Source organism: Triticum dicoccoides, chromosome 6B (genome assembly GCF_002162155.2).
Source record: "Triticum dicoccoides isolate Atlit2015 ecotype Zavitan chromosome 6B, WEW_v2.0, whole genome shotgun sequence".
Classification (NCBI taxonomy): domain Eukaryota; kingdom Viridiplantae; phylum Streptophyta; class Magnoliopsida; order Poales; family Poaceae; genus Triticum; species Triticum dicoccoides.
Window position 1 is genome coordinate 169201522 of NC_041391.1, and position 23237 is coordinate 169224758.

The window sequence follows — 23237 nt, forward strand, 5'->3', positions numbered from 1 at the left end:
AAGATGGGGGGCAAGCACCACATGTTGAAGGATTTGTGACAATATAACTTCTATATGAATATGAACAAACATAAATCATTACGTTGCCTTCCTTGTCCAACGTCAACAATCTTTGCATATAATATTTTGATGGGGGCTCACAATCACAAAAGATTTCCAATATAGTGTATTTGCATGTGAAAGTTCTCTTCCTTATACTAATTATTCATGAACTTCTTGTATGACCAATATTGTGATTGTCAAACTTCAAAAGCTTTCACTTTCTAAACCCAATGTGACGCCACTACTAGGCATGATATGAACGTGTAATTTCAAGTTCATGATATTCAATTCATTCAACAATTTACTCATAGGATATGAACGTGTAAATGATAAACTACTCCAAAAAAGATATAAGTGAAGATCATGAGCATAATATTTCTTTCTCTCAAATTAATTTAAGTCCAGTAAGAGAGAATTTCTTCAAAAATCCTAAAGCACACCGTGCTCAAAAAGATATAAGTGAAGCACTAGAGCAATTCCATAGAAAAGAGCTTCGTTGACGGGATGTGAATGCCGCTTACCTAGCCTCCCTGTCGACTATTTGAGGACTCTATTTCATTTAAAAAGTTTCAGATCTAAGTATTTTTTTTTTAAAACAGCAAGCAAAATGAAAATAGAATGACATTCTAAGAATAGCACAACTCATGTGAAGGAGCAAATACTTAGTCTCAACCGATACTAACCGATAATTGTTGAAGAAGAAAGGTGGGATGCCTACCGGGGAATCCCCAAGCTTAGATGCTTGAGACTTCTAGCTTGGGATGCCTTGGGCATCCCCAAGCTTGAGCTTTTGTGTCTCCTTAATTCCTCTTATACCACGGTTTCCCTAAAACTCATAAACATCATCCACACAAAATTCAACAAGAACTCGTAAGATAAGTTAGGATAAACCAATGAAAAAACCTTATCATTCTCTACTGTAGCAAATCACTAAAATTATTATTCAACATTGGATACTAAATGCCTCTGCATATTTAATACTCCTATCCTCAAATAGAATCATTAAACAAGCAAACATATGCAAACAATGCAAACATAGATTATATTTTCGTAGAATTCGACCCACAACTACTCCAAACACCTTTGCAACCCCCGCACCTCCCCCAATTGATTTCCCTCTGCCTCGGTCATCGCTCTCTCGCACGTCCTTTCTCACCTTCAACGTCGCACCATGGTATTTTTGCAAAAAAACTATGTTGTTCTCTTTACTTATTACAAATTAGCTACAAAACTACACACCGATAGTCCACCTGTAATGGAACAAATTTTGACCCACAAATTAAAGTGCTACAAACTACACACCGAGGGGGCCATCTATCATGGAACGAACTTGGACCCATATATAAATTAAAAATTGAAAAGGACGAGGATCGAACATGCGACCACGGCCTTCAAGCCGCACGTCAATAGGCAACATAGTACAACAATGTTTGTTGTACTCCCCTTTGTTGATATAATGTTGTTTGATTACCACAGCCTATTTAATGGATAACATTTTTTAATATTATTTTTAGTACATTAGTGGGACCAGCTCGTTAGCACGTACTATTCGCCTTCACTTACTGGTGGGTTCCATGTCTGCTCTCTCTCTCTCTCATCCCCTTCTACGTTTATACACACGGGCAAACACGAAGAACTCGCGGGTGATGGTGCCGTTGACCATATCTGGACGCGTTCACAAGTTACGGCACCAGTTTCACATACTAGTAGTACTAAAGGAGGGATTTTTTTTTGTTTTCCAATTTATTGATTATTTAAAGCTGAGGAGCAAAAGGTTTCCACTCAATATGGTGATACAAAATCCTTCCGAGCGGGTTTGCTTGTTTCTCCCTAATAGCCACTATCCTGTGTGGACTAAGAGGCTAGGCAACATGGAACCGTTGGACCTCGCCCTAAGGTTCTCCTCAAATTCATAGGGTTCATGATGGTTGAAGATACGGTAATCTTCTCTAGTCAACAATCCTCGTAGTCTAGATCTGAGAATGCCATGAGCAACATGTGTGTTTAGGCAGTTTATCCTTCGGCGGAGGGTCGCATGCCCTTTCTATTATACACATTGACTTGTGTTTTTTAACACAATATAGACGCAAGCGCTCATATACATGCGCATACACTCACCCCTATGAACGCACACATGCACGCCCTACCCCTATGCGCCGGTGATTAGGTACATGTCTTTAGGGGATATGGTAGAGTCGGTTAATCCCACCATTATCGTGAAAATATCTCTGGTAACAGCAAAATTCTTGATTTGGCATGCCCGTCCTTAGCCCTTCGAGTTTCTACTTGAGCGCAGCAGTGCGTAGGATTTGAGAGCCCTTAGGCATTTTTTTTGGGTGACCTGGACCATGTACTACCGCTAGGTACCCTCCTTCGACTAGGGAATCATTTTTTTGGAAAAGGAGGAAGACCCCCGGCCTCTGCATCTGGCGATGCATGCAACCACTTTATTAATTATTCACAAAAGACCTTACAAAGTAATACAGCACTAAGACTGAAGCCACCATCTAGGCAACATCTATCGCTACTCCTATCCAGTTGATGAAGGGATGTTGATAGTCTGGGACTAATACGAAACAGACCTCACAGCTAAACCTAACATCTAAGACCTGAGGGCCCAACCAAGCCACCTGACGGGAATGGGGCACCCACCGGTCCGGCACACACTCAGAGGCCGCCACCGCCAACTGCCACCAATCCATCTTCAGAGATGTACTGACGCATCAACCTTGCCCGGTCTAGCTGCCGTTGACGTCACCACGACGCTAGACAACGTTGCCATCCTGCGCTCGTCCATCAACACACGCCCAGCAACGAGACCCCACTATCAATTTCAAAACCAGTAGATCTTGGGTAGGGGGGCCCAAGCTGTGCGTCTAAGGATCAATGGTAACAAGGTACAATGGGACACGATGTTTACCAAGGTTCAGGCCCTCTTAAAGGAGGTAAAACCCTACGTCTTGCTTGATTGTATTTGATGAGTATAGGGGTTACAAGAGTTGATCTACCTGAGATCGTAATGGCTAAACCCTAGCTGTCTAGCCTATGAATATTCTGATAGCCTCTATGGACTAAACCCTCCAGTTTATATAGACACCGGAGGGATCTAGGGTTGTACAGAGTCGGTTTACAATGGAAGAAAATAGTACATCTGACACCAATCTTGCCGTCCACGCATATAGGAGTCCCACCCGGACAAGGGGGATGGTCTTCTGCTTTAGCTTCACGGCCCATCAGTCCTGCCCATAACGAATAGGCCAAACACCTGAGGACCCCCGAAGCGAGGACTCCCTCAGTATCCCCCGAACTTGCCTTCAATGACGATATAGTGTCTGGCTTATGTCTTTGGCTTTGCAAGGTGGGTTCTCCATCACACTCCGGATTGACGATAGTCCGACATTGACCTCTGCGTCCTGTCTTTATGATTCCTTCGTGTCGTCGCTTCTATTTCCACGCGTTGCGTGAATGTGAATGGTCCATAACTTTTTTACAAATAAACCCCTTACCAGGCGTGGGCAGCGTCTATATAATGAGGTTAGATCCCCAAATGCTACCTCACATCGCACAAAGAGCATCAAAGTAAAACCATAAAAAACTTCAAAACATGGCAAGCGCCCCTGGCTCCTCTTTGCACCCTCATGGCCCTCAAGAGGTTGATTGGTGGAGCTGCTCAGTGTCCCACCTCCAGCTGAGTCGACTTCAGACACAAGGATATCTCCCTCCCATAGATCTAGTCTCCGTGCGGGCGGGTTTGGCCTCAATGGGCAATGACGCGCTAGCAGAGAATTTCCCCAACCCTAGCGGGGAGGAGAGGGTGTGCTTCGACTCGTTTCTTCTGAGGGGCTTAGGATTCCCGATCCATCCCTTTCTCAGGGGTCTATTGGAATTCTATGAGATCCAGCTGCACAACCTCATGCTAGATTCAATCCTGCATATTTCGGGTTTTGTCGCTCTCTGCGAGTTGTTCTTAGGCTGCGAGGCTCATTTCGAACTATGGAGAAAGTTCTTCTGCCTCGTCCCCCGCCACCAAGGTGGTTCTATATTTGAAGTGGGTGACGCCGAAGTTTGGCGCATAGCCGGATCATGCTACCCCATCAGAACTTCCAAGAAGGAGTCCGAAGAATGGTCTTTGGAATGGTTCTATATTGACGATGTTCCCCTTCCGGACCCAGTTCGGCATGGGCTTCCTGAATTCTCTAGTGCTCCTCCGAAGAAGCTATTTAATTGTCGTCCCTGGAGCCCAAGCAAGAAGATAGCACAGAAGTAATGAGGTTAGTTAGCAAGGTCAGATTACTTGCCCACTCCAGACTCTCAATAACCGAAGTCACGGCTATCGCGATAAAGAGATGCATCCAGCCCCTTCAGTCCAGAGTGACCCCTTTATGGTGTTACAACGGGGATGACGACTCATCTCACTATAAGCGCGAGGGCCCGGATTCCCCAGCCGCTCTGGCCGCCATTCTGGCGGATCTTTATAAGGGGGGAAGAAGAATTTCTCTGCTTAAATTGTCAGGAAGGTTTTTCCATGTACAACCCATTGAACGGGCAAGTTTGTTGTTTGAGGATCCACATATATTTGTGGAGTTTGATGATGGAGTCTATTATCAAGCAAGCCTTGACGGCTCGGAGGTAGCCATTGTGGCCGACTACCCTGGCATTCTCCCATTCGTTAAGGTAATTAAGTGCTCAGAAATCATTCTAAAAAGAGAAAAACCCCACTCGCGTCTCACCCATCACGCTGAACCGTGCTTTATAGGATCGGCGCTTAGCGAGTCGTACCCAATCGAGGGCGGCCCCAACGAAGGCAGTATCTTCGCAGGGTGAGCGTTCAAAATGAAAGGAGACCGGGAGCACCGCTGAACCCCCTCTATCATCAAAGAGGAATAACCTTTAATGTGTGCCTAGGCATAAGACCAAATTGTCATATCCCCCCCCCTCTTCTATTATCCCAGGAGGAGCACACGGCCAACCGTATCCAAAATCCCGGCTAGCCGAGCTTCATCCAATCCGGCGCCGGACTCGTCGACTAGGACGAGGGCTCATACGGGAGCGGCACCGACTCATCCGCCTCATGAGAATTTGGATGACGTATCCGTCACAAATTCCAAAGTGGAGAGCGCGATGAATCATCGACGACTGAAAGACACCCTGCACGCTCCGGCTTTTGCTGAGCAGGAATTTACCGTCCTTAGCATCGTGGACGCATATATCCGAGCCGCCCGGGATGGACTCACTGGAGTTGCTCACCTGTTTTCGAAAGATATGCATCTAACAATCTATGCAAATTTAATAGACATGTGCCAGTAGCCCCCAAGACTTGAAGCGGTATAGACTAACCGATTTAAGTATCGTTATGACCGCAGGTTCTCAAAGAAAAGAACAACACGCTGTCCCAGGAGATTGAAACAAGCCGAACATAGCTAAATGATGCCGCCTCAGTGCTAGAGGAGATGAAGAAAAGCCCAATGACCACTGGCGAACAGAAAAAACTAGAGGAGGAAATGAATAAGCAAGCTGAAGAGACAAGCAGCTTAAAGGCTCAACTATCGGATGCACAAAAGGAGAATAAAAGGTTGAAAGGAGACATATTCGGTATGGCCTTTGAACCATCCAGGGGACGCATATAATCCCATAATGCGGAATGTTATAATGCTATTTTTGCAGGTTTGTTAACCGGACGTCCCGAAGAAGAAGTGTATAGATTCCAAGGCGACGTTCTAAAGGAACTGTCTAGAGTGCATGAGCGGGCCCAGAAAGCCATGAAGAGTATGGTCAAAGCCTTATGGCAATCCGACGCCCCTCCAGAGAGTATGGAGGGGTTGGCGAACCTATTAAAGGTGCCCGGCGCTATTTCGAGTTATGGAAGACGTCTGCGTGCCAGGAAGGTGCACGAGAGGCATGGGCGATGGTGAAAATGCGCTACACTGGTCTTGATCCAAATCATATGGCCCGACTTGGGCCTCAGGGACCGGATGTGAAAGAGATTCATGTGAACTTGGTATATGACCAAGTGATGATAGCTGCAAAATATTCGCAAGAAGGCTGTAGCTTAGACAGTCTTATAGATGGCATAGATAAAGAGTAGGCATTCGATTCCATGTACCGATGTACTTTATCACCAAATTTATCTCCAATCCAAACTTGTCAAAATTTGTCATCACGGGCCTTCAGCTTCTACCTCCGAACAAAAAAGTTGGAGTGTTTCTGGATACCATGTTGGAATGTAATAAACATTTATTATGTCTGGAAACAAGGCAATCCGGTCATATCGCTCAAACAGACAAAATTTGTTCGGGGAGGTATGTTATATTACTATTTAACATAAGAAACATCTTCCATGTAAAATAGTTCCATTAAGGGTTCCTTTCCTTGGGTCGGCATGCTGAATTATGCATGCCTAGGCTTGAATTCGAATTATGGGCAGCCTATCCCATATTTGTTTAGAAGAATTATGTAAACGTAATCAGTCTATCGTTGCTTGCCTACCAATTTCCCTTAAGAACGCTAGCCTTCGGCTTCACCCGTCTGAGGTACAGATCTGGATTACCCGGTTGTAGAAATCGCAGAGGTACTCCCTTTACACCCTAGCCGAACAATCGAGGATGTAGGGTACAAGCACAGGAGCGAGGCAACCCAGCTTGGCAAAAACTTAAGTCATCAAGATGCATATAATGGCAAAAGATGTATAAAAAACAATGTAGACAATGTAAGCCAGAAGCTTTTAATAATAGGCTTCATTAAAGAAGCCCCAAGTTATAGTGGGTGTATACATTTAAAGATGTGTACTCCTAACAGTTCGGTAGATCCAAACATACCATGGGATATAAAAAGGAAAAAACAAGAAGGAGAGGACAAGGAGAAACCTAGTCAAAGTTAAAAAAATAAAGAGAGTGCGACCGAACTACCCGTAGAATCTTCGGAGTCGAGCGGCGCTCCATGGACTCGGCTCAAGGCGATTATCCGATGCATTACGAAGGCGATAGGCTCCTCCTGTAAGAACTTCATCTATGATGAAGGGGCCCTCCCATTTTTGGTTTGAGTGTATCCTCCTTCTTCTCCGGGAGACGTAAGACAAGGTCGCCAACATTATATGTCTTGGCCCGCACTTCTCTGCTTTGGTATCGCCTGGCCCATTGTTGATAAAATGCGGAACGGGCTTTTGCAACATCACGCTCCTCTTCGAGTCCGTCTAGTTCATCTTACCGATCGAGCTCGGCTTCTCGCTCTTCATACATGCGCACTCGAGGTGGGTCATGAATGATGTTGCAGGGCAGGACAGCTTCTGCACCGTACACCAAGAAAAAGGTGTGTATCCAGTCATTCGATTAGGCGTAGTTCGCAGCCCCCAGAGTACGGAATCGAGTTCCTCAACCCAGTGCTTGTCTGATTCTCGTAAGGAGCGCACTAGTCTGGGCTTAATGTCGGCCATTATCGGGCCATTGGCTCGTTCAACCTGACCGTTTGTTTGAGGGTGGTAGATAGATGCATAGTCGAGTTTAATGCCCAATTTAGCACACCGATTTTTCACCTCATCAGCTGTAAAATTGGAGCCATTATCAGTGATGATACTATGCCGGACACCATAGCAGTGCACCACGCCAGATATAAAGTCAATCACTGGCCCTGCTTCAGCTATTTTTACTAGTTTGGCATCTATCCATTTAGTGAATTTATCTACCATCACCAGTAAATATTTCTTTTTATGGCTTCCCCCTTTAAGGGGTCCAACCATATCAAGCCCCCAGACTGCAAAGGGCCAAGTGATGGGGATCGTTCTTAGGGTAGTGGGAGGCATATGACCTTGATTGGCAAAAAGCTGACAGCCCACACAATGATGGACAAGGGCTTGTGCGTCTGCTCGGGTCGTTAGCCAGAAAAAACCTACCTGAAAAGCTTTACTTATGAGTGCCCGAGTTGTGGCGTGATGACCGCCCAGACTAGCATGTATTTCCGCCAAGAGCTGTCGTCCCTCCTGTTCGGAGATGCACCTTTGGAGAACTCCGGTAGTGCTCTTCTTGTGTTCTCCTTCGTGAACTTTGTAGGCTTTAGAACGCCAAATTATGCGACGGGCCTCATTTTGGTCATCAGGAAGCTGCTGCCTATTAAGGTAGGCCAGGAAAGGTTCGGTCCATCGAGCAATAACGGCCATGATCTCATGAGAAGACGGTGTTCGGCTGCTGGGGGTGTGACCAGGTCCGTACTGGCATCGCCGCTCTCGCCCTGCCACACCACGGCTGGCTTAAAGAGCCTTTCCACAAAGGTATTAGGCGGGACGGGGTCGCGCTTGGCGCCCATGCGAGCGAGGATGTCGGATGCCTGGTTACTGTCTCGAGCGACATGATGGAATTCAAGTCCCTCGATCCAAGCCAATATTTTTAATACAGCATTTCAGTATGCCGCCATTTTTGGATCTTTTACATAAAACTCTCCATTTACCTGAGATATTGCGAGGTTTGAATCTCCGCGCACCTCAAGGCGTTGTACACCCATGGGGACAGCCATGCAGAGACCATGTAGAAGCGCCTCGTATTCGGCTGCATTATTAGAGTCCGTATACATGATTTGCAACACGTAGCGGACTGTGTCCCCCGTAGGGGATGTCGAGATGACGCTAGCCCCCAATCCGGCTAGCATTTTAGAGCCGTCGAAGTACATGATCCAGTTGGAGTATGAACTGTATTCTTTAGGGAGCTCGGCTTCCGTCCACTCAGCGATGAAGTCGGCCAACACCTGAGATTTAATAGCTCGGCGTGGCTTGTATGTTATTTCGAATGGTAAGAGCTTGATGGCCCATTTAGCTATGCAGCCAGTGGCGTCCATGTTGTTGATAATGTCGTTAAGTGGTACTTCAGATGCCACCATGATCGAACACTCTTGAAAATAGTGTCAAAGTTTTCGAGATGCCATAAAGACCGTATAAGCTATATTTTGGTAGTGTGGGTATCGGGATTTGCATGGTGTGAGGACCTCCGATACGTAATAGACTGGCTTTTGGATGGGGGATTTATTTCCCTCGTCCTCTCGCTCAACAACGAGTACAGCGCTTACTACCTGGTGATTTGTGGAGATATAAAGCAACATAGGTTCGCCAACACCTGGGGCAGCTAGGATTGGGTTGCCTGCTAGTAAGGTGTTTATTTCTTCCAATCCGGTTGTGGCAGCGTCCGTCCATTCAAAGATGTCGGTGTGTCTAAGCAGTTTGTAAAGTGGTAATGCTTTTTCTCCTAATCTGGAGATAAAGCGGCTTAAAGCCGCTACGCGCCCTATTAGTTTTTTGACCTGCTTTAGGTCTGTTGGTATAGCCAATTGTGACGGGGCTCGGATCTTAGCTGGGTTTGCTTCAATTACTCTATGGGAAACAATGAACCCTAGCATCTTTCCGTCTGGGACACCGAAGACACATTTTTCCGAATTGAGCCGTATATCGTATGTTCACAGGTTATCGAAGGTGAGGCAGAGATCATCCACCAGTGATTCAACGTGTTTGGTTTTGATGACCACGTCATCCACATATGCTTCAACTGTCTTGCCGATTTGTTTTTCCAAGCATGTTTGAATCATGCGTTGGTAAGTGGCACCAGCATTTTTAAGCCCAAAAGGCATAGTGTTGAAACAGAAAGGGCCATACGGGGTGATGAACGTTGTTGCGGCCTAGTCGGACTCCTTCATTTTAATCTGATGGTATCCGGAGTAAGCATCGAGGAAACACAGTGAGTCGTGTCCTACGGTCGCATCGATGATCTGGTCAATGCAAGGCAACGGGAAAGGATCTTTGGGGCAAGCTTTATTAAGGTCTTTGAAATCGACACAAAGGCGCCAAGATTTATCCTTGTTTAGCACCATGACCAAGTTAGCTAGCCAATCCGGGTGTTTGATTTCTCTGATGAACCCGGGCTCGAGAAGTTTGGCTAGCTCTTCCCCCGTAGCTTGTCGCTTGGGTTCGGAAAATCGCCGCAACGTCTTCTTGACTGGTTTGAATCCTTTTAATTATGTTGAGGCTGTGTTCGGCCAGTCTTTGTGGGATCCCGGGCATGTCTGAAGGGTGCCGTGTGAAGATATCCCAATTTTCACGCGGGAATGCACGTAAGGCGGCGTCTATTGCCGGATCCAGCTGTGCTCCGATGGACGCTGTTTTATTGGGGTCCGCCGGGTGCACTTGAAATTTAACTATTTCATCTGCTGGCCTGAAAGAAGTGGATTTAGGTCTCTTATCGAGAATCACATCATCCTTGTCCACCGTGGATCGTAGGGTGGATAGCTCTTCGGTCGCTAAGGCTTCGGATAGTGCCTCAAGGGCCAAGGACGCGGTTTTATTTTCGGCATGGAGTGCTTTATCCGGGTCACTCAAAATTGTGATTATTCCATTGGGCACTGGCATTTTAAGCTTCATGTACCCGTAATGTGGTATAGCTTGGAAGTGTGAGAAAGTGTCCCGCCCGAGGATGACGTGATATCCGCTGTTGAAGGGGACCACGTGGAAGAGCAACTCTTCGGACCTATAATTGTCAGGCGTGCCGAATACTACGTCCAATTTAATTCTCCCATAGCATCATGCTTCTCGACTGGGGATGATGCCTCGAAAGGTGGTGCTGCTTTGCTCGATGCGCGTTTTATCAATCTGCATTTTGTCGAGCGTGTCCTCGTAGATGAGGCTAAGCCCACTGCCGCCGTCCATGAGCACTTTGGTGAGTCGAAAGCCGTCCACAATGGGGTTTAACACTAGAGCGGCGGGTGCTCGGACTGATCGGGCCTTTGGTTCATCGTCGGCGGTGAAAGTTATTGCCGCGTTGTTCCATGGGCTCAGTGCATTTGGTGGACTTCGGTGAGGTCGTGAAGTGCCCTTTTACTCTAATTATTTGAAGAGAAGGTCTCGAAGACCATGAGGATGTTAAAATCATCCTTCTCCGGAGAGTGTTTCTCTGGAGTGATGGTGGTGAGGATGGCCTCCCCACTCTTTGCTACCTGCCGGAGTACCCAACATGCGCGGAGACTATGAGTTGAGTATGTACTTGGAGTCGCATGTATCAGACAGGGTTTGTCAAGGAATTCGTCAAGAACGAACCTGTATCCCGTAAAGGGTTTGTTTTTTCTGCCGACGGACTGATAATCAGATGCCTCGCAAGGGTGTATTCGTTCAGCCCGAGCCGCACACTGCTTAAAGGCAGCAGGTTCTAGTTGGGTTTTCTGGGCCTTCCATATGCTTTCCATCGCGCAGTACTTTTGTACCACCTATGATAGTTCCGTGAAGCTTTGTATGTGACGACGGTCGAGGGCATTCCGGATTTCCTCATCCGTACAATTACGGCGAAAGACCGAGACTACATCATCGTCGCAACAATCTTTGGTCTTGTTTTTAACAAGTAGGAATCTGGCCCAAAAGTGATGGCCCAAATCCTGAGGTTGCTGCCGTACATACATCGGGTCACATATGTCTGGAGGGCCTGAATTACTTGGGGAGTATTGATTGTGGTGGGTGGGTGGGCTAAAACTTGAATCCCGGCCCAAATTTGTGTCTGGAGCTTGCAAAGTCTCCGAGGTTACCAGTTCGGGTCCGGGGAGATCCAAGTGCTTCCCAGATCCTACATCCTATCCTAAGTTCGGGGGATGCGGAGTCCCATTCGAAAGAGGGGTATCCGGCTCGAGGGGTTCGGAGACCCGAACATGTCTGGTTCTTAATATAGGGAGAGAGGTGTCATCGGCTCGTTCCTCGACGACCGCTACCAGGTGGGTGATCGGCAGGAGATTGATTTCCCTCTAGTCAGGTTTAATCCCGATCCGATCATAGTATGTCGAGACCCCTAGGGCGGCGATGCGATCTAGCAGGTCGTTTAAGGATGGGACGTCCACCGGATCCATCTTTTCAGAACACTCGAGATCGATGCGGGGGTGGTGTTTGGCGATTGTAGGGGGCGTTGTTGGCTTAATGGTCGTATGGGCACCCATGGTGAAACCACCGAGCTGGAGGATCTGCCCAGAAGTTAGGCTCCTTCCAGAGGTGATGTCATTGTTAATGACGAGGCGAGCCATGGATCACTTTTCGTGACAACACAGCGGAGCTCTCATTGAAAGCAACAATGTCGGTGTCAAAACCGGCAGATCTCGGGTAGGGGGGGCAAGCTGTGCATCTAAGGATCAATGGTAACAAGAGACAATGGGACACGACGTTTACCCAGGTCTGGGCCCTCTTAAAGGAGGTAAAACCCTACGTCCTGCTTGATTGTATTCGATGAGTATAGGGGTTACAAGAGTTGATCTACCTCGAGATCGTAATGGCTAACCGTAGCTATCCAGCCTATGAATATTCTGATAGCCTCTACGGACTAAACCCCCTGGTTTATATAAACACCGGAGGGATGTAGGGTTGTATAGAGTCAGTTTACAAGGGAAGGAAATAGTACATCTGGACACCAATCTTGCCGTCCACGCATATAGGAGTCCCACCCGGACACGGGGGGTGGTCTTTTGCTTTAGCTTCACGGCCCATCAGTCCGGCCCATATCGAATAGGCCGAACACCTGAGGACCCCATAATCTAGGACTCTCTCACCCACTGCTCCATGCCGCTGGGACCTGCCGTTGTCGACGTGTTAGATGCAACGTCGCACCTCCTTCGCGAACACCACCTGCCGCCACTAGTCCCATCCCTCCATCTGCAGTTACTCTACGCTCCCAACTGAGCCCCAAGGCCCCTGACGACACCTCCAGGAAGGTCACAACGTGAAGCACCGCTGCCGCCAAATCAGAAGAGGATTGTAGGTTTTCACCTGTCATGAGATCGGGGTGGGTAGATTGGGCCCTCAACTGCGCCTTCATGAAGGAAAGCGCGTCCATGGACGCCGCCGCCGTTGGGCCGGCCAGACCTGCCAAAGTTTCCCCCGGACCCAAGTCACACCACCAGGGCTCAGCATCACCGGATCCTGCGGCCGCAAACCACCGGGACGACGAGAGAGGTAGCAGGAGGGAGGGGAACCACTAGATTTGACGCCGTGACACCAAACCTCCGGAGGATCACCAGCCACATATCCGATCCCCAGCAGCCCACCTGCCCCGCCGCGCCCGGACAAGGAGGCCAGCCTAGGGGCTGCCGCCCTGGATCCAGCACCCTCCGCCTCAGATCAGGTAGAGCATAGCCAGGTTGCCGCCACGGCCGCCCCTAGGAACCGGCCGGCCGCCATGCCGCCGCGCTCATGGAGACCGCCATGGGCCAGATCGGTACCGCTACCATAGATCGGGGCCTCATCCTCGAGATCGAGAATCCCGTGCATCCCTAGCCTGGAGTGCAAGGGCGATGCCTCCGCCGCCGCCATCGCGCGCGAGGGATTAGCCTGGCGCCGACCACCAGCGGCGGCGAGGGGGGAGCGGGAAGGAGGAGGGGGCCAGCAGCGGAGGGTTGGATCCCCTCGGTCGCTCGGCGGGGGCAACGGAGGGGGAGGGGGAGGGCTATGACAATAGGTTATGAATTATATACGCATTGGCTCTATAGCTTGGTCCTTACTTCAATACTACTTGACCCTAGCTTCAGCTTTCGGAGCACATGGAGTTAGTTATAGCAACATATCAAAGTGGATTTGGTTAGAAAGAATCTTTGGATCGGCAATTAATCACCATAGACTATGTTTTGTTTTGTCACACTATGTCATTTTATTTCAAGATGAGGCGTTTTATTTGTAAAAGGTTGTGTGCATCATGTTATGCAGTTATGCATAGACCAGTGTGGAGTCTTTGCGATTGTATCGCCTGGTATGATTAGTCAACAAAAACGTCACTTGTCGAAAGAAAAGCTCATGATGACGGGAAAATGTGGCAATGCACTTGTTATTGTCTAAAAGATTTTAGGTACAGTTTAGCTAGCCTTTTACAATGCCAGTGGAGATTATCTTTCTCAACTCATGCATGGTTAATGATAATGATCGAAATAATCTGAAGTCGATTGTGGCAGAAATGTATGGAATGTGCACCTTTCTCATGTCGCTCTATCTCTTGTGTTGTAGCACCGACATATGGTTAGGGATAGAGGAGGAGGGGTGCGGCTTGCCGTGCTGCCCCTAATTGCAATGGATTGATTATCGACGTGTACAAATAAATAAATCGGAAGCGATGCTCAATCATCGCAAGTTTTGGTAACACAAATCTAGGAAACCAGGGACTCATCCATTGCTCCATTTTACGAAAACAAGAGCCCACCAGCCTTGAGGTTCAGTATCAGAGTGGCCACATGAAGGGCTGCGAGAATACATAGCAGAGCGGCGTGTTGCGACTGCCGAGCTCGTACGTGCCAAAGCACTACACGGGCGACAGGGAAAGGAAGTGCATGGGGGCTAGGCTGTGTCTCTGCGGCATTTTTTCCCGGTACCTCCAACTGCTATGTTTGCACGTACCAACAAGAGTGGCAGCTTCATACCAAAAGCAAAAAAGAAATAGAAAAAGACTCTTTGAAGAAATGCATCGGCTTCTGTATTGGCACCCTTATCTTTTGAGTGGGTATGCAGGAGATGTGCTTCCACACATCTTAGAATTTGTGTTGAACTCGTAGCACAAACCCATCCCATGGTATATATCTTCATAACACGCCGGGTGATGAAAGGCTACAATGATTTCCAGCTGCCTCTGGGGGGCAAAAGGGCTCCGAATTTATTGGCTCAAATCAGTTGGACGATATCCTGCAGTTCAAGAGCTGCATCGTGGCCATCAAGATGACCATCTACGATGCCGCACCTGCAGATCTCCCTCACGTTCGCGCCCTATTAATGTCCATCACTACGAGGGCCGTTGCTGGAAGCTGAGGAAGATAGGCATGCTTAGATGCCGGAGCTTGGCTAGCGCTGGGGCTAGGCTGTATCTCTGTGGCATTTTTTCCTGGTACCTCCAACTCCTACGCTTGTACTGTACGTACCAACAAAGAGTCGCTGCTTGGTACAAAAAGCAAAAAAAGAAAAGAAAAAGGCTCTTTGAAGAAATGCATCGGCTTCTCTATTGGTCTGTATGAAGGATGTCAGCTCGCACACGCCCCAGCACTCCTATCTTTTGAGTGGGTAAGCAGGAGACGAGCTTCGATGCATTTTAGAATTTATATGTTGAACTTCATAGCACAAGCCCAGCCCATGATATATACTGTGCATCTTCTTAACACGCCGAGTAATGGAGGGCTGTAATTATTTCCAGCTGCCTCTGGGGGCAAAAGGGCTTCAAATTTATCTGCGGTGCAAGAGCTGCATCATGGCAGCATCCGACAGCTTTAGGTCTCGCCTGCACTGCATACCATCAAGATGATCATCTACTATGCCGCACGTACAGGTCTCGCCCACGTTCGTGTCCTATTAATGTCCATCACTACGACGGCCGGTACCGGAGGCTGTGGAAGATACCCATGTTTAGATGCCGGAGCTTTGGCTAGCGCTGGGGCAAGCACCAGGTCGCCTATGGTCGTCGACGGCAGCCGCCATTCCCATAGCATGTCCTTGATCGTCCCCAAGCCCGGCAACTACTATCTACTTGAATCTTCTCCTTTGCGGCAATCCTACCTCTTCTTCATGCAGCAATGTATCCTCTTGGCCTCTGAGACGGATGAGTGAAAAACATGAACTTGTTGGACTGGTTGAATGAGGTTTATCTGAAGAACGGCCATGACTCATGATCTTGAGAAAGAATGTTTTCGCTTTACCCAGCTGATGATGCGATAACAAGAGATTGGCAGGGCAAAGGTGCTGCGAGTTCTCAGAAAAAGAGTCTAGGGCTTTTAGGCTGCCATGCTTTGGCGTTGAGGCTATGGTTCCATCCCCTGGTAACAGGAGGTCTGTATGAATTGCTAGTCACAGCCATTCATATGACTCAGGTAACCATGCTGCTTCAGCTGCCCAACTTGACCTTCATACACTGCAGACCTGGAAGAACAGACAGACTAACCGTCTGTCTATAGGTAGACGGAAGCAAAGTAATCGAAAGCAAAGATCTGCAGATCAGTGGAGCTGCAAACTCAAACAGATAAAAACTCAGCCAGATTCAGCATACATAAGAATCATTCTTCTTGCAACAGTTGGAAACAGAAGATTTCATGTTCCATGCTTTAACCCGACCGACCGACTCAGCACAACTCATGTTCCATGCTTTAACCCGACCGACGACTCAACTCCTCATGCTACAAAGGTAGCACGAGGCGACGCAACTGACGACTCGCGCAGCTCATCATGCTACCAAGACAGCATGAGACGACGCAACAGACTAGAGAGTAGCAGAAGAGATGAAATAAGGTGCCAGGTAACATAAACCTCCTACGGTGACAGCGGACAGACAAGGTTACAACCAACAACACATTGTATATAAGTCAACTACTGCTTCAATGAAATCTCCAATGAAGAATCAATGCAACGATCGATCTGCTACGAAAGAATGGGACCAAGGCACACACCCTCCCCAGGAAGAGAAGGCGGTGACAGCTTCCGTCGCGCTTAATGCCAGAGGTTCATGCAGAAGCCAGAGGGGACTGAAGGCGGCTTCTTGCTGTAGATCGCCTCCGAGAAGGTGTCGGTCAGCTGGCCGCAGAGGCTTGCAGGATCATTGATGAGGGTGTCCACATACACGCTGACAATCTTCCGATCATGCGGGGTAGCACGCAAGCTGTACCATGTCAAGAACTTCACCCTGAAGTTGGTCTCAATGTAGCCCTCAGTCTCCAGCCACCTCACCACCCTGACACAGTACTCATAAGTTGCTTCGGGGCATCCATCCTTGTGGCCAGCATCCTCGAATTTACCAGATCTTTTGTTTGACGAATTCCCTGGCTCTCTATCAGGCTTTGAGGAGCCATTCTGAAAGATGTTGTCAGAAGGTTTTGTGTTGAAGCTCCTTCCACCAGTCTCCTTACCAGTTTCCATAACTCTTGGTGCAGTGGGTGGCATAGAGCCAACAAATCGAGGAACAAGCGCCAACTCAACTCCAGCAGTTGCATTTGATGCATCCTGTGATATAGGAACATCGCTTCTTTGGTTTTGCTCCATTGAGTTTGAAGACTCCCTAAGTAAAGCAGCTTGAACTGTTGAATTAGGCTCCTCATCCAAAGCTGACGCTGAGAGCCCAGGAGCTTCCTCCAGTTCAGTGACCTCTGGTACCCTAGCTGCAACTATCTGCATGTTTTGCAAGTTATTGCTAGGCCCATTGGGGTGATGAGGCACTTTGTCTGAATCAAGGATCTCAGGATTTTCACAGTACTCAAAATCACTTTCCGGCGACTTGTTAAGATCAGTGTACACTGTTGCATTATTGTTTGAGTCAACTCCCTCTGAAGAACGATCAGACTGACCACCACTATTTGTCTTTGGGCTCCTGTTATTTTGGTCTACTAATCCAGCACCACCTGGAGCCAAACCCTTCAGATCACTTTCTTTCAGAGAGCTTGTACTTACCCTGGCTTCCCATGGCGCAAACTCACTGGAGTTGCTGAATGCAGTTACCTTGATCATATAGCATGTAGCTGGCTTGAGTTCAGTGACAACAAATGTTTTTGACATTAGATGTACGGTGCCAGTTGGATTTAACGAGTAAAATCCTGTACCATCCACCTGGTGCCATACTTTAAAGCCAGCTACCCCTTGGGAGATGTAAGGACATCGAGCCAAATCAAAAACTACAGTGATAGATGTAGGCGTTATAGGTTCAAACTTTATGAAGCTCGATGGCATCATATTGGATCCTGAAAATGCAAAGATGCACAAAGTTAATATCATCATTTCCATATGTTAGATCTAATGTGAAGGACCTCAAAACTTACGTTCAAATTGTGAGTTAGTAGGAGATTCAACAGGGAACTTAGACTCCATGACATCTAGTGCGTCAGCACAAAGTTTCTGAACCTCAGCACCACAAGTAAGCCGACTGACAATTCCACGACCCATATTTCCATACCCGGCTACAGAGCCAACCTCAGCCTCAAGTTTCTGCTTTGCTGTGTCAACAAATTTATGCAAGACCGAGTACTTCTCCGTGGAGAAGAGGACCTTATGACCCAGAAAAATCCGGTAACACAATATATCCAGCCGCCGAGCCTCTTTAGCTAACATTAGTTGTTTCTTCCAGGACCTGAACAAGAACATTAAACAGTCATGTTATTGCTCGACGAGATAATTTACTAAAAGGACGGACTAGTTATGATTCAAACGTTCAAACAAGAGGAAACAGAGCAATGGGCAGTGTAAAATGGATCAGAAATCTTAAGAGTTGCTATTGTATGGACTGGTAAACTTGATGATTCAAACGTTCATATTATTGCTCGACGAGATAATTTACTAAAAGGACGGACCAGTTATGATTCAAACGTTCAAACAAGAGGAAACAGAGCAATGGGCAGTGTAAAATGGATCAGAAATCTTAAGAGTTGCTATTGTATGGAAAATGGACTGGTAAACTTGATGATTCAAACGTTCATATTATTGCTCGACAATATAATTTACTAAAAGGACGGACTAGTTATGATTCAAACATTCAAACAAGAGGAAACAGAGCAATGGGCAGTGTAAAATGGATCAGAAATCTTAAGAGTTGCTATTGTATGGAAAATGGACTGGTAAACTTGATGAATACAAATATATGATAAAAGTACATTGTACTGGGTTGTTTAAGAAGTCACTTACTTCATCAAGCTCTTTTATTATAACTACTTTAAAAGATACTACTAAGGTAATGATTTAACAGGATTCTTGTTAACAGACATGCAGCAGATGCAAAATGCATTTATCTTAACTGTAAATCAGCGCAAGCAATGCCGTAATAAACAAACTAAGGCAGTGAAACAGCAAGCCTGGAAGCCAGGAAAACAAGCAAAGTAACAATCTAAGTTACTTTTCTTTTTCAATTTAGAACAGAAAACCTGCATGAATAAAAACAATGCCCCAGAATACATACCTGAGCAAATCATGCTGCTTCCGACAGTTAGGGCAGTAATAAGCACCATCAAGTTTCTTGCACTGCCCACTCGGCAGAATGCCAGTTCTTCCATCCTTGAGAGCACACTCAAGATGGCATGATAACCCGCAAGAACCCTTTTGCATGGGATGATCTGAACTACAGGACAACCATATGGTAGGGTCCTTGTTGTCATCATACTTGAAGCATATGCAGCATGAACAGCGTCTGCAAAATTTATCTTCCATGCTAAGAATCGCTCTGCATGCTATATTTCGGCAGGACCGCACATTATTAATCTGCACGGGTACAACTGCGGTTTGCGGATTGTTGACAGCAATTGGCAGTCGTGATGGATTGTCACTCTTCCTTTGACGCTTTGCTGGGTACTGATGGTTGCTTGCGTTGGGATCGAGAGTTGGCTCCTTTTCTTGCACATGCACCACAGGGCCAGATGATTTGCCAGTCACCACCCTGAAGAGATAATCCAGCATTCTCTGCTTAGATAATCCAGTATATTTCCTTTCCCTTCCGAGATCAGCACAGAGAATCTCCACAATATCACGCCGACTCCATGACTGTAGTTTGTCAGGAGCAGTTTGTGGCCTCTTCGATAATTCACGAACAAGATCCTTCTTTTCATCCACACTCATCAATCGGCATTTAGCAGGTTCAATAATAGCTCCTGGAGGAAAGGACACACTGAACCATATTAGTATATCACAATCCAAATAATAAACACTGCAATCAATCTTGTGCACCAGTAGATTTGAGATGCGTAACCAGATATGCTTGCGCATCCAGAAGGTAGAAAAGAATATACCAAACAAACTTTGTAAGCACGCATATTGAAAATAATGTATCAGCAATGTACAACTTGAGAACCGAAAATTCCAACTTCATTACAACCCAATATCCCACAGATATGTCAAGGAATAGCATGACAAATGAGAGGCTTAGATTGCCAGTTGCTACTAAAAGGCATAACACATGCAAGAAAAACTCAATTTAAGGCCTTAGAATCTTTACATATGCATTATACCGCAGTTAAGTTGGTTTGTACACGACATAACAAGTGCGGTCATGCACAACACTACCGAACCAAAAGCTGCTGCCACTGACCACAATGCTATACTACATACTCTAAAAATATAGCTTTCAGGAAGATCTTCCAGTGCTATACTACGTACCCTAAAAATATACTCCCTCCGTCCGAAAATTCTTGTCTTAGATTTGTCTAGATGCATCCGTATTTAGACGAATCTAATACTAAAACGTGACTTGATACATCCGTATTTAGACGAATCTAAGACAAGAATTTTGCGACGGAGGGAGTAGTAGTAACTTTCAGGAAGATCTTGCAATGCTATACAAACTCGAAATGCACCCGACAAAGTTCAACTCTTTTGAGGCCCTTCTGCAACCTTGGGTTAAGACTGGCAATGCCATTCTCTCTACAAAGGTTCAGAACTTGGTACCAGACACAGGCACATTAAGTGGAGACATGTGCATTGTACATACACCACCCAACAAAAATAGCATGAACACCACGAACCAGGGTTGGCATAAGGAAACCATCTACTTGCGCCCATGGACAGCAGCTTGACATGGAACGCGAGAGACTGCCACCACCCTCCTGAATCCTAACAGATTTAATCCTGCTAACCCCTGCCGTCCTTACAAATACCGCAAAACAGATAAAACCATCCACATGCATGCGAGCAGAAGCCCCGCTCAACACAGCCGGCGTCCAATGGACGCCCCAGGAACCGAATCACCGGCCAAAAGACCGAGGCTTTCCCCTCGAAACCAGACATCGACACGTAAATCCCTCAGGAAAACGACGTAAAGCCACGGAGCCACTGTTCCCGGCGGACTCCCGCGGACGCAAGGAGCGCAATGCGCTTTGCCGTCGCCGCATGCAGCGCCGAATCTGGCGCTACCGGCGGTAAAAGTCTCCCGCGACCACATGCCGTGCCCCCCGCCTCCACCTCCACCGCCGTACCGCCCACCAACCACCACCGGTACAGCCACGCACGCATCAACGACTAGTACTACCACCGCCACTACCGATCGAATTTACCGCGCGCTAACCGACGGGACGCGTCGCGGGGACGAATCCTCCGGCGAAGACGGCCAAATCTCGGGCCGGACGCGCGTAGACGCCCCGCCTGCCGCCGCGAAACGCGCAAACCTGGCCCGGAGGCCTCGCCGGAAGCTACCGGCACGGAGGAACCAGTCCGCGTCGGCCGGACGGCAGATTCGGCGCCCGGGCGAACAGATCGAGCGGCGCGGCATTAGGCCGGCCGCCGCCGACGGCCAGATGGCAGAGAGACAGATAGGACAGCGTAGGAATCGGGAGGCAGCGGCGGCGCTGACCTGCGTAGGGAGGATCCATGGCCGGAGAGAGGGAGGGAGAGGGGGATCTCTCGCTCCTCCTCCGCCTCCGCTGGGCTCACGTGGACTCAGCCCTCCTCTCTCCTCCTCTGCTGCTACCCTCTCTCTCTCTCCTCCTCTGCGTCTCTCTCTTTCTCTCTCTACCCCTGCCCCGTATGTAGTACGTACGAGCACGCGAGGTTAACTCCCAGCCGCACGGATACCAAAGCCTCCGGGCTGCGGGTGCCGCTTTTGCGTCCCACCCCCCGCCTTCCCGCGTATTCCCCCGCTCCCGGCTTTCCACATCCGAGACGGCAGGCCCGTGTGATCGCGCGGGGGTCAACACGGGGAAACGGAGAGCAGTTAGATAGTGTTATTAGCTGGTTTTGGTTAGGCAGGGTTTAACAACCGTGCCACCCCGCGGCTTGGGTGCTTTCACACTTTGGACATAGACATGAAAAATTAGGGCAATCTATGTCTATTTTCACACGAGATCATAACATTGTGTAACCTTCCACATGCACAAAAGGCATGAGAGACTGTGAATCTTCACTGCGTGTTACTCATCTAACCGGCGATCCGTGTCTATGCTATGATAGATCAGTCAAATAGACGAAGAGAAAAAGTTGTTGCGTGATATATTAATTGTATCAACATATATATGTCAGTGATAAGTCATATGTGATGTGCATTGCGTACACATACAAAACACATAGAGAGAAAACAAATATATTGTACGAGTTTATATGTTTGAAAGAGAATGATTTATTTTTTTCCATATCACAGTATCGTCATCATTAGTTTTGGATTCTGCGACTTGTGTTATCCTCCAGGTTTGTTTAGCGGTGATGACTTTCCGACCGTGTCAATGTACAAGGTTCGCTCGAATCTCACGGCAGGAAGATTGCTAGAGTGGTTGGGGCGGCACGCCATCGGCCCAGCCAGAAGGATTGAGGTGCGAGACACCCTAGGGACCTGTTTATAATATCTTTATTTTTCAGGGTTAGTTTGTATTGCTGATCCGCGGCTAATAGATCTGACGATATTTTCGCCAAAAAAGTATGGTCATTTATTTGGAAAATCGCGTCCAGTTGTATCGCATTAATACTCTTCCGCCTTTCCAGCTAAGATACAGCGAATACACCGCGTGCGGTGTCATCGACGTGGTCCGTCTGTCGACACGTCGTCTCGACCAATAAGGTGATGACACTTGTTATTCGGCCGCATGCAACCAATGGCATAGTTGCCCTCGCCAGCTGGCCCTCGGATCTTTTTTTACCCTTACCTACATAGATTGTGTATTGGGCCTGGGGTTAAGCCCATCACATCCCAAACACAAGATGGCCCAATTCCTTCCCAGAACTCCTGGCCTAGATTGGCACGACCTCCATACAAACCGGAGTGCATTCATTCCATTTTTGTCATTTTTATTGAAAAAAAGGGATCGGGCCTAAACCTAGCATTCGACGGTGCCCGTCTCCAAGTCCTTATTATTCCCTTCCAACGACCGCAACCGCCCGCCGCAGTCTCCATGAGTGGCGAGGATAAGACCCAGGAAGTGAAGGTGTGGTTGCCGGTGTGGAAGAGTAGAACATGAGAGACAAACCGCCCCAATTGGGACTCGAGGCTCGCCGCCTCCCATGCCATACTCATCCTCGTTGGAGTCTACGACCTATCTGTCGCCGGTGGAGTGAGATCGATGATGGACGTGGACGGGCCGGCATTGTCCTCTTGCCACATGCGCCCTGAAAGATCGGTGGCCGTGTGTACGGCATGCAGCTGGTGGCATTCTCGTCCTCGATCGTCTGCGCCGCCTTCGAGTCTGACTACACCGGCTCTATGTTGCGAGCGGCTACTTGAGCACGCACGACCTCGTAGAGCGCCCGCTGCTCTGCCATGAAGTTGGGGTTCGCCACGGCCATGGCT

At 47.8% G+C, this 23237-nt stretch overlaps 1 protein-coding gene across 1 annotated transcript; it reads right to left on the reverse strand.

Annotated features, from left to right (window-relative positions):
• Positions 1-16021: 16021 nt before the first annotated feature.
• Positions 16022-21467, reverse strand: LOC119322666 (VIN3-like protein 2). The gene is made up of 4 exons (XM_037596154.1): positions 21315-21467; positions 18936-19620; positions 17806-18113; positions 16022-17727 (listed from the first exon to the last, which is right to left on the reverse strand). Exons 1-4 carry the CDS (start codon positions 21331-21333, stop codon positions 16487-16489), a joined length of 2253 nt encoding a protein of 750 aa, XP_037452051.1. The 5' UTR covers positions 21334-21467; the 3' UTR covers positions 16022-16486.
• Between the last annotated feature and the right edge of the window lie 1770 nt (positions 21468-23237).